At 45.2% G+C, this 15,231-nt stretch overlaps 1 protein-coding gene across 1 annotated transcript in view; it reads right to left on the reverse strand.

The window, feature by feature from the left end:
• Nucleotides 1-14,599, reverse strand: part of fgl1b (fibrinogen like 1B) — a 50,205-nt gene extending 35,606 nt beyond the window's left edge. The window contains exons 1-6 of the mRNA XM_065024021.1: nucleotides 14,225-14,599; nucleotides 11,414-11,490; nucleotides 11,060-11,196; nucleotides 10,606-10,688; nucleotides 2,894-3,053; nucleotides 1,417-1,514 (exon numbers count right to left, since the gene is read on the reverse strand). Of these exons, the coding sequence (XP_064880093.1) occupies nucleotides 1,417-1,514; nucleotides 2,894-3,053; nucleotides 10,606-10,688; nucleotides 11,060-11,196; nucleotides 11,414-11,473 (538 nt within the window). The 5' untranslated portion in view covers nucleotides 11,474-11,490; nucleotides 14,225-14,599. The remainder of the gene's footprint in view (nucleotides 1-1,416; nucleotides 1,515-2,893; nucleotides 3,054-10,605; nucleotides 10,689-11,059; nucleotides 11,197-11,413; nucleotides 11,491-14,224) is intronic.
• Nucleotides 14,600-15,231: the final 632 nt, after the last annotated feature.

Here is a 15,231-nt window from a genome sequence, read left to right on the forward strand (position 1 = left end):
TAAAAACCTTGGGACCCAAATGCATAATGAGTGCTCTAACTCCCCCTGGTGGTGGTCTGAAGCAATGAAGCCGTGATGCTGGGTACCTCTAACTTCTTATGGATGGGGGCAGTATTGAGTAGCTTGGATGAATAAGGTGCCCAGAGTAAACTGCCTGCTACTCATGCCCAGTTGCTAATACATGCATATTATTAGTAGTATTGGATGGAAAACACTCTGAAGTTTATAAAACTGTTTGAATGATGTCTGTGAGTATAACAGAACTCATATGGCAGGCAAAAAAACGGAGAAAAAATCCAACCAGGAAGTGGGAAATCTGAGGTTTGTAGTTACCTCTAAGTCCCGCGGTATAACCTCGCAACTTTTAAAGTAGGAACCACTGTACACACATACACACATTATTACACACAGACACACACTATTAAAACATACATACACACATTATTACTCACACACAACAAAAACACACAACAATCAGTAGCCTGTTCAATTATCTTGTGATCCAGATCAGCACTGTCACATGTGATCACTGTCTGGGGACTTTGCTGTTGATGGAGGTCTGAGTCATGGCTGTTACTGTATGTAATCTCTTGTTGAGTGAACGTGTCTCCCCTTCTAGAGGGAAAGGGAAGGGGGATACCTAATTCAGTTGCACATCTGAATGCATTCAACCGAAATGTGTCTGCATTTAACCCCTCTGAATCAGAGCAGTATGGGGTGGCTGCCTTAATCATTGCCATCGGCTTGGGAGTTAATTGCCTTGCTTAAGGGCAGAACGGCAGATTTTTCCACCTTGATGGCTCAGGGGTTCAAAGCAGTGAACCTTCGCTTACCGGCTCTTACCGGCTCTTACCGGCTCTTACTGGCTCTTACTGGCTCTTACTGGCTCTTACCGGCTCTACAGGCTCTACCGGCTCTTACTGGTTTACCGGCTCTTACTGGCTCTTACTGGCTCTTACTGGCTCTTACATTCCCTTACTGGCTCTACCTGGCTCTTACTGGCTCTTACAGGCTCTTACTGGTTCTTACCGGCTCTTACTGGCTCTTACTGGCTCTTACTGGCTCTTACAGGCTCTTACATTCCTTCCCTTACTGGCTCTTACATTCCATTACTGGCTCTTACATTCCCTTACTGGCTCTTACATTCCCTTACTGGCTCTTACTGTCCCTTACTGGCTCTTACTGGTCCTTACTGGTCCTTACTGTCTCTTACTGTCCCTTACCGGCTCTTACTGGTCCTTACTGGCTTTTAATGGCCTTTACCGGCTTTTAATGGCCCTTACCGGCTCTTACTGGCCCTTAACCGTTAGGCTATCTGCCGCCCTAAAACCAGAGAGTGAATGTGTTCTGGGGCCGTATGTATCAAGCCTCTCATTGTGTTAGGGTTGACAGCCTACATATGGCCCCAGATCTTACCTTCCTTCAACAGAGAATGGATGTGTTCGTTGCCCAGCCAGAATTCATCGTTCCACAGCTTAAAGTCTCCAAACCCGTCTCTGTAGTCAACCCAGTCTCTATGGAGGAGAGAGCATTCACTGGGTCAGTCTAGAACATTCACTGGTTCAGTCTCTATGGAGGAGAGAGCATTCACTGGGTCAGTCTAGAATATTCACTGGGTTCAGTCTCTATGGAGGAGAGAACATTCACTGGTTCAGTCTCTATGGAGGAGAGAGCATTCACTGGGTCAGTCTAGAATATTCACTGGGTTAGTCTCTATGGAGGAGAGAACATTCACTGGGTCAGTCTAAAACATTCACTGGTTCAGTCTCTATGGAGGAGAGAACATTCACTGGGTCAGTCTAAAACATTCACTGGTTCAGTCTCTATGGAGGAGAGAACATTCACTGGTTCAGTCTCTATGGAGGAGAGAGCATTCACTGGTTCAGTCTAGAACATTCACTGGTTCAGTCTCTATGGAGGAGAGAACATTCACTGGTTCAGACTAGAACATTCACTGGATCAGTCTCTATGGAGGAGAGAACATTCGCTGGGTCAGTCTAGAGCATTCACTGGTTCAGTCTAGAACATTCACTGGTTCAGTCTCTATGGAGGAGAGAACATTCACTGGTTCAGACTAGAACATTCACTGGTTCAGTCTCTATGGAGGAGAGAACATTCACAGGGTCAGTCTATTGAAGAGAGAACATTCACTGAGTCAGTCTATGGAGAAGACAACATTCACTGGTTCAGTCTATGGAGGAGAGAACATTCACTGGTTAAAGTCTCTATGGAGGAGAGAACATTCACTGGTTCAGTCTATGGAGGAGAGAACATTCACTGGTTCAGTCTCTATGGAGGAGAGAACATGCACTGGTTCAGTCTCTATGGAGGAGAGAACAGTCACTGGTTCAGTCTCTATGGAGGAGAGAACATTCACTGGTTCAGTCTCTATGGAGGAGAGAACATTCACTGGTTCAGTCTCTATGGAGGAGAGAACATGCACTGGTTCAGTCTCTATGGAGGAGAGAGCATTCACTGGGTCAGTCTAGAATATTCACTGGGTTAGTCTCTATGGAGGAGAGAACATTCACTGGTTCAGTCTCTATGGAGGAGAGAATATTCACTGGTTCAGTCTCTATGGAGGAGAGAACATTCACTGCTTCAGTCTCTATGGAGGAGAGAACATGCACTGGTTAAAGTCTCACACTTGCTGCTTCCCCTTGCATCACTATGCTGACGTGATCAAGACAAAGGAGATGATTGTGGACTACAGGGAAAGGAGGAGGACTAATACAATTTGATTTGAAACACAGCAGTAGGATGCCACAGTGCTGATAAACTACTAGCTGATTGCAGAGGTTAAACAGGCCAGCTTTCCAAAGATCACACACACACACACACACACACACACACACACACACACACACACACACACACACACACACACACACACCTGTTGAAGTCAACCCTGCCATGTCTTCGTCGCTGTATAACTGTCCATCCCCCTCCATCTTCCATGTCACAGAAGACTAGGACCGGCTCCTGATCCACTCTAGGTCTGATCCGGTAAAACCCGGAGTCTGGCCTCTGTCTGTCATACAGCTCAGAGCAGTCTGGAGGTGAGAGGTGACACACGCAGAGATATTAGCACAACTTACTATGAAGGCACATTTTACTGAAAAGGTGTAACACTCAATTACCATAAAAAAAATATATATTATTTAAACAAATAAAATCACATTTTATTGGTCACATACACTTATTTAGCAGATGTTATTGCAGGTGTAGCGAAATGCTTATGTTCCTATCTCCAACAGTGCAGTAATACCTAACAACATACCACAATAAACATGAATCTAAAAATGAAAGAATGGAATTAAGAAATACATAAATATTAGAATGAGCAATGTCGGAGTGGTATTGACTAAAATACAGTAGAATAGAATATAGTGTAATGACCTGACTAGATCATAAAGGAACAATTGTCCAGACAGAGGATTGAGTTACGAATTGACAGTTTATTATTAACCCAACTCCACACAGGCTACTGTTTGGCCTTAGCCCACGCCAAATAAATGAAAGATACCCTACAAACCAACCGTGACCTTCTCTTGTGAAGGCCAGACGTAAGAGAGAGAACAAAGGCTAAACCTGGTCTTAACTTCCAATGCCCCGCCCCCTCCACGCCACTCCACCAACCGCCAGGATGCCCAGCATCAGAACATTCCAGGCATTCCCGTGATTGGCAGATAGCAGGTTGATTGGCATGTCAGACCCCGTGAACACTGGGTACTGGTAAGTACAACACAACCAACTAATAGCCTAGCACATAACACACAGCTGTCTGTGCGGGTCGCTACAATAGCGTATAGCCTATTGGACATGACTTTTCTATAATATCTTCTGTTTGGGTGTCTCAGGTCAGGTCTATTTCCAGCCCTGCCATTTCTACCTGTCCTGATCTAGTGTTTGACCCCTGACCTCCTCCCACCGTCTCGCTGTCCATGTCTGCTTTTAGCTCCCACCTCTACTTCACTGTGTTATAATGGACCCGATGCTTGTTATGTACTTGTTATGTACAATCTACTGCAAAGATAGCCTGCAGAGTTCTGTCCTACTATCCAGGTCTGTGCCCAAACACAAAAACATCCTATGGCGTTCTGCATTAGCATCGAACAGCCCCCGTGATATGCAGCTGTTCAGGGAAGCTAGAAACCATTATACACAGGTAGTTAGAAAAGCCAAGGCTAGCTTTTTCAAGCAGAAATTTGCTTCCTGCAACACTAACTCAAAAAAGTTAATGGAGAATAAGAACACCTCCTCCCAGCTGCCCACTGCACTGAAGATAGGAAACACTGTCACCACTGATAAATCCACCATAATTGAGAATTTCAATAAGCATTTTTCTACGGCTGGCCATGCTTTCCACCTGGCTTCCTACCCCAGTCAACAGCACTGTACCCCCCACAGCAACTCGCCCAAGCCTTCCCCATTTCTCCTTCTCCCAAATCCGTTCAGCTGATGTTCTGAAAGAGCTGCAAAATCTGGACCCCTACAAATCAGCCGGGCTAGACAATCTGGACCCTTTCTTTCTAAAATTATCTGCCGAAATTGTTGCAACCCCTATTACTAGCCTGTTCAACCTCTCATTCGTGTCGTCTGAGATTCCCAAAGATTGGAAAGCAGCTGCGGTCATCCCCCTCTTCAAAGGGGGGGACACTCTTGACCCAAACTGCTACAGGCCTATATCTATCCTACCATGCCTTTCTAAGGTCTTCGAAAGCCAAGTCAACAAACAGATTACCGACCATTTCGAATCTCACCATACCTTCTCTGCTATGCAATCTGGTTTCAGAGCTGGTCATGGGTGCACCTCAGCCACGCTCAAGGTCGTAAACGATATCTTAACCGCCATCGATAAGAAACATTACTGTGCAGCCGTATTCATTGATCTGGCCAAGGCTTTCGACTCTGTCAATCACCACATCCTCATCGGCAGACTCGACAGCCTTGGTTTCTCAAATGATTGCCTCGCCTGGTTCACCAACTACTTCTCTGATAGAGTTCAGTGTGTCAAATCGGAGGGTCTGCTGTCCGGACTCTGGCAGTCTCTATGGGGGTGCCACAGGGTTCAATTCTTGACCGACTCTTTCTCTGTATACATCAATGAGGTCGCTCTTGCTGCTGGTGAGTCTCTGATCCACCTCTACACAGACGACACCATTCTGTATACTTCTGGCCCTTCTTTGGACACTGTGTTAACAACCCTCCAGGCAAGCTTCAATGCCATACAACTCTCCTTCCGTGGCCTCCAATTGCTCTTAAATACAAGTAAAACTAAATGCATGCTCTTCAACCGATCGCTACCTGCACCTACCCGCCTGTCCAACATCACTACTCTGGACGGTTCTGACTTAGAATACGTGGACAACTACAAATACTTAGGTGTCTGGTTAGACTGTAAACTCTCCTTCCAGACCCATATCAAACATCTCCAATCCAAAGTTAAATCTAGAATTGGCTTCCTATTTCGCAACAAAGCATCCTTCACTCATGCTGCCAAACATACCCTTGTAAAACTGACCATCCTACCAATCCTCGACTTTGGCGATGTCATTTACAAAATAGCCTCCAATACCCTACTCAACAAATTGGATGCAGTCTATCACAGTGCAATCCGTTTTGTCACCAAAGCCCCATATACTACCCACCATTGCGACCTGTACGCTCTCGTTGGCTGGCCCTCGCTTCATACTCGTCGCCAAACCCACTGGCTCCATGTCATCTACAAGACCCTGCTAGGTAAAGTCCCCCCTTATCTCAGCTCACTGGTCACCATAGCATCTCCCACCTGTAGCACACGCTCCAGCAGGTATATCTCTCTAGTCACCCCCAAAACCAATTCTTTCTTTGGCCGCCTCTCCTTCCAATTCTCTGCTGCTTGTTATGTCACCTCTGTAACCAGGTATCAAACATACTGACCTTTCTGACCCTGTCCCATGACCCTACTTCATTGTGTTATAATGGACCTGATGTAACTGACCTTTCTGACCCTGTCCCATGACCCTACTTCATTGTGTTATAATGGACCTGATGTAACTGACCTTTCTGACCCTGTCCCATGACCCTACTTCATTGTGTTATAATGGACCTGATGTAACTGACCTTTCTGACCCTGTCCCATGACCCTACTTCATTGTGTTATAATGGACCTGATGTAACTGACCTTTCTGACCCTGTCCCATGACCCTACTTCATTGTGTTATAATGGACCTGATGTAACTGACCTTTCTGACCCTGTCCCATGACCCTACTTCATTGTGTTATAATGGACCTGATGTAACTGACCTTTCTGACCCTGTCCCATGACCCTACTTCATTGTGTTATAATGGACCTGATGTAAGTGACCTTTCTGACCCTGTCCCATGACCCTACTTCAATGTGTTATAATGGACCTGATGTAACTGACCTTTCTGACCCTGTCCCATGACCCTACTTCATTGTGTTATAATGGACCTGATGTAACTGACCTTTCTGACCCTGTCCCATGGTCCTACTTCACTGTGTTATAATGGACCTCATGTAACTGACCTTTCTGACCCTGTCCCATGACCCTACTTCACTGTGTTATAATGGACCTCATGTAACTGACCTTTCTGACCCTGTCCCATGACCCTACTTCATTGTGTTATAATGGACCTGATGTAACTGACCTTTCTGACCCTGTCCCATGGTCCTACTTCACTGTGTTATAATGGACCTCATGTAACTGACCTTTCTGACCCTGTCCCATGACCCTACTTCACTGTGTTATAATGGACCTCATGTAACTGACCTTTCTGACCCTGTCCCATGACCCTACTTTCAAGAACCGAACATTTAAATTCCTCTATGAGTTTTGTTTAGCGCCCATTTACATATTTATTTAAGTATGTGTTGTATATTGGGCTTGAGCTGCAGAGCATCATGGGGGTTTGTATATGTGTTGAGGTGATCACGTTCCAGATAAATGGTTGAACTGATTCCCGTCTCCCGTCTCATCGTTATTGAATTGTTACACAGACGTGACATCTACAGGAACTATTCTGTCTGGAAGATGAGTAGGTCTACATCTACAGGAACTATTCTGTCTGGAAGATGAGTAGGTCTACATCTACAGGAACTATTCTGTCTGGAAGATGAGTAGGTCTACATCTACAGGAACTATTCTGTCTGGAAGATGAGTAGGTCTACATCTACAGGAACTATTCTGTCTGGAAGATGAGTAGGTCTACATCTACAGGAACTATTCTGTCTGGAAGATGAGTAAGTCTACATCTACAGGAACTATTCTGTCTGGAAGATGAGTAAGTCTAAATCGGTTTAAATATTTTGTTCTTGTAAATGACATTGATGAGGACAACATTGTGCCTACATTTTTTTTTGTGTGTTGGGGCCAAATAAATGTAATTTACTAGGCAGCCTGCCACAGCCAGAAAGAACAGGTGCCATCCAACCCGGAAGCCAGCCGCACCAATGTGTCGGAGGAAACACTGTGCACCTGGCAACCTTGGTTATCGTGCACTGCGCCTGGCCCGCCACGGGAGTCGCTGGTGCGCAATGAGACAAGGATTTCCCTACCGGCCAAACCCTCCCTAACCCGGACGACGCTAGGCCAATTGTGCGTCAATACGATGTACGGGGATATTGTGGAGATACTTAAAGTGTAACGGTTTTCGTATGTGAAGGAGAGTCAGACCAAAATGCGGCGTGGCTATTGCGATCCATGTTTAATGAAACAAAGTAAACACGAATCAAATACAAAAACAATAAACGTAACACGAAAACCGAAACAGCCTAATACTGGTGCAAAGTAACACAGAGACAGTAACAAGGACAATCACCCACAAAACCCAACAGGCTACCTAAATATGGTTCCCAATCAGAGACAATGACGAACACCTGCCTCTGATTGAGAACCATATCAGGCCAAACATAGAACTAGACAAACTAGACATGTAACATAGAATGCCCACTCAGCTCACACGCTGACCAACCAAAACATAGAAACATACAAAGCAAACTATGGTCAGGGTGTGACATAAAGGATATTTTTCACCAGAACCACTAGTTAATGCTGAAAGGTTCAGGCTCCACAGGAGACATCAGGAAGAGGGAGAATCAGGGCCAATGTTTGATGCTGCATTAAAGAAACTATCAGAACACTGAGTTTAATGGTGTTCTAAATGACATCATTAGAGACAGATTAGAATGTGGGCTACGGAGTGAAGCTACACAAAAGAGACTGTTAACTGAAAGTAATCTGACCTTGGCGAAGGACATTGAAATCAGTGTGTCCATGGAACCAGCTGCTAAAGAGGCTCACCAGTTGAGTTCATCACAAACTTTTGTATTTATTTTTTGTTTCACCTTTATTTAACCAGGTAGGCAAGTTGAGAACAAGTTCTCACTTACAATTGCGACCTGGCCAAGATAAAGCAAAGCAGTTCGACAGATACAACGACACAGAGTTACACATGGAGTAAAACAAACATACAGTCAATAATACAGTAGAAAAATAAGTCTATATACGATGTGAGCAAATGAGGTGAGATAAGGGAGGTAAAGGCAAAAAAAAGACCATGGTGGCAAAGTAAATACAATATAGCAAGTAAAACACTGGAATGGTAGATTTGCAGTTGAAGAATGTGCAAAGTAGAGATAAAAATAATGGGGTGCAAAGGAGCAAAATAAATAAATAAATACAGTAGGGGAAGGGGTAGTTGTTTGGGCTAAATTATAGATGGGCTATGTACAGGTGCAGTGATCTGTGAGCTGCTCTGACAGCTGGTAAGGGAGATAAGTGTTTCCAGTTTCAGAGATTTGTATAGTTCGTTCCAGTCATTGGCAGCAGAGAACTGGAAGGAGAGGGGGCCAAAGGAAGAAATGGTTTTGGGGGTGACCAGAGAGATATACCTGCTGGAGCGCATGCTACAGTTGGGTGCTGCTATGGTGACCAGCGAGCTGAGATAAGGGGGACTTTACCTAGCAGGGTCTTGTAGATGACCTGGAGCCAGTGGGTTTGGCGATGAGTACGAAGCGAGGGCCAGCCAACGAGAGCGTACAGGTCGGAAAACCCTTTTGCAAGTATGTTAGCACAGCTGAAATCTGTTGTCTTGATTAAAGAAGCAATAAAACTGGCCTTTTTTAGATTAGTTGAGTATCTGGAGCATCAGCATTTGTGGGTTCGATTACAGGCTCAAAATGGCCAGAAACAAAGACCTTTCTTCTGAAACTCGTCAGTCTTTTCTTGTTCTGAGAAATGAAGGCTTTTCCATGCAAGAAAATCACAAGAAACTGAAGATCTCGTACAACGCTGTGTACTACTCCCTTCACAGAACAGCGCAAACTGGCCCTAACCAGAATAGAAAGAGGAGTGGGAGGCCCCGGTGCACATCTGAGCAAGAGGACAAGTACATTAGAGTGTCTAGTTTTAGAAACAGACGCCTCACAAGTCCTCAACTGGCAGCTTCATGAAATAGTACCCACAAAACACCAGTCTAAACATCAACAGTGAAGAGGCGTCTCCAGGATGCTGGCCTTCTGTCCTCTGTCCAGAGGACAGAGTTCCTCTGTCCAGTGTCTGTGTTCTTTTATCCATCTTAATCTTTTATTTTTATTGGCCGGTCTGAGATTTGGACTGTTGGAGGTTGTGGACAGGTGTCTTTTATACTGATAACAAGTTCAAACAGGTGCCATTAATACAGGTAACGAGTGGAGGACAGAGGAGCCTCTTAAAGAAGGTCTATGAGAGCCAGAAATCTTGCTTGTTTGAGGTGACCAAATACTTATTTTCCACCATAATTTGCAAATAAATTCATAAAAAATCCTACAATGTGATTTTCTGGAATTTTTTTCTCCTTTTGTCTGTCATAGTTGAAGTGTACCTATGATGAAAATTACATAGGCCTCTCTCATCTTTTACAGTGGGAGAACTTGCACAATTGGTGGCTGACTAAATACTTTGCCCCACTGTATAAAGTCAACTGAAATAGTTGAAATAGAAATAGACACAAATAGCCTGAAATGTTTTGAATGAGAAAGATAGAATAGATTTGGTGATTCTACACCTCCTTTTGTCATGAGGTGTTATAGAATAGTGTGGCCTGGAACAGAACAGAGCTGATGTAGAGTTCAACTCTTTCTACACCTGGTAGCGTCTCCTTGTGTCCATATTGTGTTCTCAGAAGATACTGGTGACACAGCCATACAGTAGACAATGTTGAAAGGTTCCCGGAGGATGTAGCTAGCAGATCCGCCTGCTTACAGCTGCACTAGGGTCAGACAGGCTTCCTGTGTAGATTAGGACACCACGGAGCCAGCACAACATACGGCTCGGGAAAATGTACCTCAATAGAGGGATGAGAAATGCTGTTGTACTCCGAATTGTCCCATTATCCCAACTGTTACACCGAGAATATTGAATGACTGCTAGAGAATTCGGAGAACAACACATTTCTCATTGTCCGACCCTAGCGCAGCTGTAAGCCAGTGGGTCAGATCTGTTGGCTAACGGAGGATGTAGCCTCTTAGCCTGATCCCAAATCAGTTTAAGTGTTGTCTTGGTCATTGACAATGATGACTATACTGTAGGAGTTGGCAAAACAAGGCTATGAATCTCTCACCTTTGTCATGTACGGTGAGGCTTCCAGCTGGAGGCAGAGAGGCTCCTGTCCTGTATTCCTCTGTTAGGTTGAAGGTAGAGTTACTGGTCAGGAAGAAGAAGAATGTTACTTTATTGTCCATAAAGCAAAGCATAAAGCAAAGGAAATTAGCTTTTTTCCATATCCAATTCTCCCCGAAAGATTGAAATACTGGTTAGAGTTAGGGTCAGGGTCAGAGGCAGGATTGGGGTCAGGGTTGGGGTCAGGGTCAGAGGCAGGATTGGGGTTTGGGTCTGTGTCAGAGGCAGAGGCAGGGTGGGGGTCAGAGGCAGGGTTGGGGTCAGAGGCAGGATTGGGGTCAGGGTCAGAGGCAGGGTTGGGGCCAGGGTTGATTAGAAGGGGAGACTCCATACTGTTATGTTCATGGAGATTCAACAGAATACAAGCTACAGAGAAGTAGTGTGTCATGCTACACCTGGGTAGTGGGGGGGTAATGATGTAGCTGTGTGTCTTGACATGGTTGAGCTGCCACACTCCGATCAACAGTTTGTTCTCCAGAATACGGACATCACGTCTCAACTCCTCTAGTTCTAGAACACAGGGGTCTGATGCCTCGTGGGAGATAAGAGGACATTTAAATCAATCACTCACTCAATCAATCAATAAATCAATTCATGGTGTCCCCAAAGAGAAATTGGCTTTGTATGCAGTAAACAGAAGCTCCCCAAAAGCACCCTTTCTTGTTGAAAGGAAGCTGGGCCTAAGGAAGACTACAACAGAGTCAGCGAATGGTATGCGTAGAATGCTCCCCACAGTGATTGGTACATACTGAGAGTCGAGGTGACGCCATGGTTTGGCACACCAACACCAGCAGTAGCATCAGAGACATGATCTTCAGTTAGAAGTCTATAACAAGATAAAATAATAACGAATATGAAAGGCTAAACTCACTCAATATATGCAGGCAAAGGACATTGACACGTCCAATAACTAATCCAAGTATATTTCATCTATCAACAGGGCTACGTAGCAGGTACAGGGCATTCAGGAAGTATTCAGACCCCTTCACTTTCTCCACATTTTGTTACGCCTTATTCTAAAATGGATTAAATAAATGTTTTTACCTCATCACACAATACCCCATAATGAATAACGAAAACAGGTTTTTAGACATTTTTGTATGAAAAGTAAACAACAGAAATACCTTTCTTACATAAGTATTCAGATCCTTTGCTATTAGACTCTACATTGAGCTCAGGTGCATCATGTTTCCATTGATCATCATAGAGATGTTTTTTCCACCTGTGTTAAATTCAATTGATTGGACATTTTTTGGAAAGGCACCTGTCTATATAAGGTCTTACAGTTGACAGTGCATGTCAGAGCAAAAACCAAGCCATGAGGTGGAAGAAATTGTTCGTAGAGCACCGAGACAGGATTGTGTCGAGTCACAGATCTGGGGAAGGATACCAAAACACATTTCGGCAGCATTGAAGGTCCTCAAGAACACAGTGGCTTCCATCATTCTGCAGCATTGAAGGTCCCCAAGAACACAGTGGCCTCCATCATTCTGCAGCATTGAAGGTCCTCAAGAACACAGTGGCCTCCATCATTCTGCAGCATTGAAGGTCCTCAAGAACACAGTGGCCTCCATCATTCTGCAGCATTGAAGGTCCCCAAGAACACAGTGGCCTCCATCATTCTGCAGCATTGAAGGTCCCCAAGAACACAGTGGCCTCCATCATTCTGCAGCATTGAAGGTCCTCAAGAACACAGTGGCCTCCATCATTCTGCAGCATTGAAGGTCCTCAAGAACACAGTGGCCTCCATCATTCTGCAGCATTGAAGGTCCCCAAGAACACAGTGGCCTCCATCATTCTGCAGCATTGAAGGTCCTCAAGAACACAGTGGCCTCCATCATTCTGCAGCATTAAAGGTCCTCAAGAACACAGTGGCCTCCATCATTCTGCAGCATTGAAGGTCCCCAAGAACACAGTGGCCTCCATCATTCTGCAGCATTGAAGGTCCTCAAGAACACAGTGGCCTCCATCATTCTGCAGCATTGAAGGTCCCAAAGAACACAGTGGCCTCCATCATTCTGCAGCATTGAAGGTCCCCAAGAACACAGTGGCCTCCATCATTCTGCAGCATTGAAGGTCCTCAAGAACACAGTGGCCTCCATCATTCTGCAGCATTGAAGGTCCTCAAGAACACAGTGGCCTCCATCATTCGGCAGCATTGAAGGTCCTCAAGAACACAGTGGCCTCCATCATTCTGCAGCATTGAAGGTCCTCAAGAACACAGTGGCCTCCATCATTCTGCAGCATTGAAGGTCCTCAAGAACACAGTGGCCTCCATCATTCTGCAGCATTGAAGGTCCCTAAGAACACAGTGGCCTCCATCATTCTTAAATGGAAGAAGTTTGGAACCACCAAGACTTCCTAAAGCTGGCTGCCTGGCCAAACTGAGCAGTCAGGGAGATGACCAAGAACCCGGTGGTCACTCTAACAGAGCTCTAGAGTTTCTCTGTGGAGATGGGAGAACCTTCCAGAAGGAAAAACATCTCTGCAGCACTCCACCAATCAGGCCTTTATGGTAAAGTGCCCAGACGAAAGCCACTCCTTAGTAAAAGGCACATGACAGCCCGCTTGGAGTTTGCCAAAAGGAACCTAAAGACTCTAATACCAAGAGATACAAGATTCTCTGGTCTCATGAAACCATGACTGAAGTCTTTGGCCTGAATTCTAAGTGTCACGTCTGGAGGAAACCTGGCAACATCCCTATGGTGAAGCATGGTGGTGGCAGCATCACGTCTGGAGGAAACCTGGCACCATCCCTACGGTGAAGCATGGTGGTGGCAGCATCACGTCTGGAGGAAACCTGACACCATCCCTACGGTGAAGCATGGTGGTTCAGCGTCATGCTGTAGGGATGTTTTTCAGCGGCAGGGTCTGGGAGACTTGTCAGAATTGAGGGAAAGACGAACGGAGCAAAGTACAGAGAGATCCTTGATGAAAACCTGCCCCAGAGTGCTCAGGACCTAAGACTGGGGCGAAGGTTCACCTTCCAACAGGACAATGGCCCTAAGCACACAGCCAAGACAACGCAGGACTGGCTTCGGGACAAGTCTCTGAATGTTCTTGAGTGGCCCGGCCAGAGTCTGAACTTGAAACCTATGGAACATCTCTGGGGAGACCTGAAAACAGCTGTGCAACATCGCTCCCCTTCCAGCCTGACAGAAGAATGGGAGAAACTCCCCAAATACAGGTGTGCCAAGTTTGTAGCATCAGACCCAAGAAGAATCCATGCTGTAATCACTGCCAAAGGTGCTTCAACAAAGTACTGAGTAAAGGGTTTGAATATTTACGTAAATGGGATATTTCAGTTTTTGCTTTGTCATTATGGGGTATTGTGTGTAGATTGAAAAAAACTATTTAATCAATTTTAAAATAAGGCTGTGCGGTAACAACCTGTGGACAAAGCAAAGGGGTCTGTAAACTTTCCGAATGCTCTGTATCTAGGCTAAAAAGTAACACTGATATTAGGCTACATTACATAGAATGGAATATATGAAATAGTTTAATATTTCTCATTTAACATAAAGTTTATAAAAACAGAAACATGGATATCTAGAGCCTACCTTAACTTCTTCAGCGTTTCTTCCGTTGGTGAGTTAAAGAAGGTCTGTCGTCTAGGTGCAGTGTGTTCAGATACTGTGCCCGTTCTATCGGTGATTTATCAGCCCAGACGCTGTCTGCTTGGTTCCGCATGGTTCACGTTAAGAGAAAGAGAAGAATGGAGTTACCCAAGAAATCTGATGGAAGATCAGTTTGCCTTCTCCCCCTGGTGGTCAAGGTAGGGATTTGGTGTGGATACGCTGATCTCAGAGTCTGTCGAGGCCGGCTGCTCCTCTGTGGGGAAGATTTGAGGATTGTGCCATTTTTTTATGTGGTGTAGTACGTTTGACCAGAGCCCATAGCGCTTTGATCAAACGGAGTGCACTAAGTAGGGAATAGAGTTCCATTTTGGACACTCCGGTGCATAAAACAACATTTTTCACATACCACTCTCCTCAGTCTGGTCCTGGAAACAACATGATGTATCATCCTACCACTCTGTCTGGTCCTGGAAACACATGATGCATCATCCTACCACTCTCCTCAGTCTGGTCCTGGAAACACATGATGTATCATCCTACCACTCTGTCTGGTCCTGGAAACACATGATGCATCATCCTACCACTCTGTCTGGTCCTGGAAACAACATGATGCATCATCCTACCACTCAGTCTGGTCCTGGAAACACATGATGTATCATCCTACCACTCTGTCTGGTCCTGGAAACACATGATGCATCATCCTACCACTCTGTCTGGTCCTGGAAACATGATGTATCATCCTACCACTCTCCTCAGTCTGGTCCTGGAAACAACATGATGTATCATCCTACCACTCTGTCTGGTCCTGGAAACACATGATGCATCATCCTACCACTCTGTCTGGTCCTGGAAACAACATGATGCATCATCCTACCACTCTGTCTGGTCCTGGAAACAACATGATGCATCATCCTACCACTCTGTCTGGTCCTGGAAACACATGATGCATCATCCTACCACTCAGTCTGGTCCTGGAAACACATGATGCA

The sequence above is a fragment of the Oncorhynchus nerka genome, linkage group LG10 (genome assembly GCF_034236695.1).
Source record: "Oncorhynchus nerka isolate Pitt River linkage group LG10, Oner_Uvic_2.0, whole genome shotgun sequence".
Lineage (NCBI taxonomy): Eukaryota > Metazoa > Chordata > Actinopteri > Salmoniformes > Salmonidae > Oncorhynchus > Oncorhynchus nerka.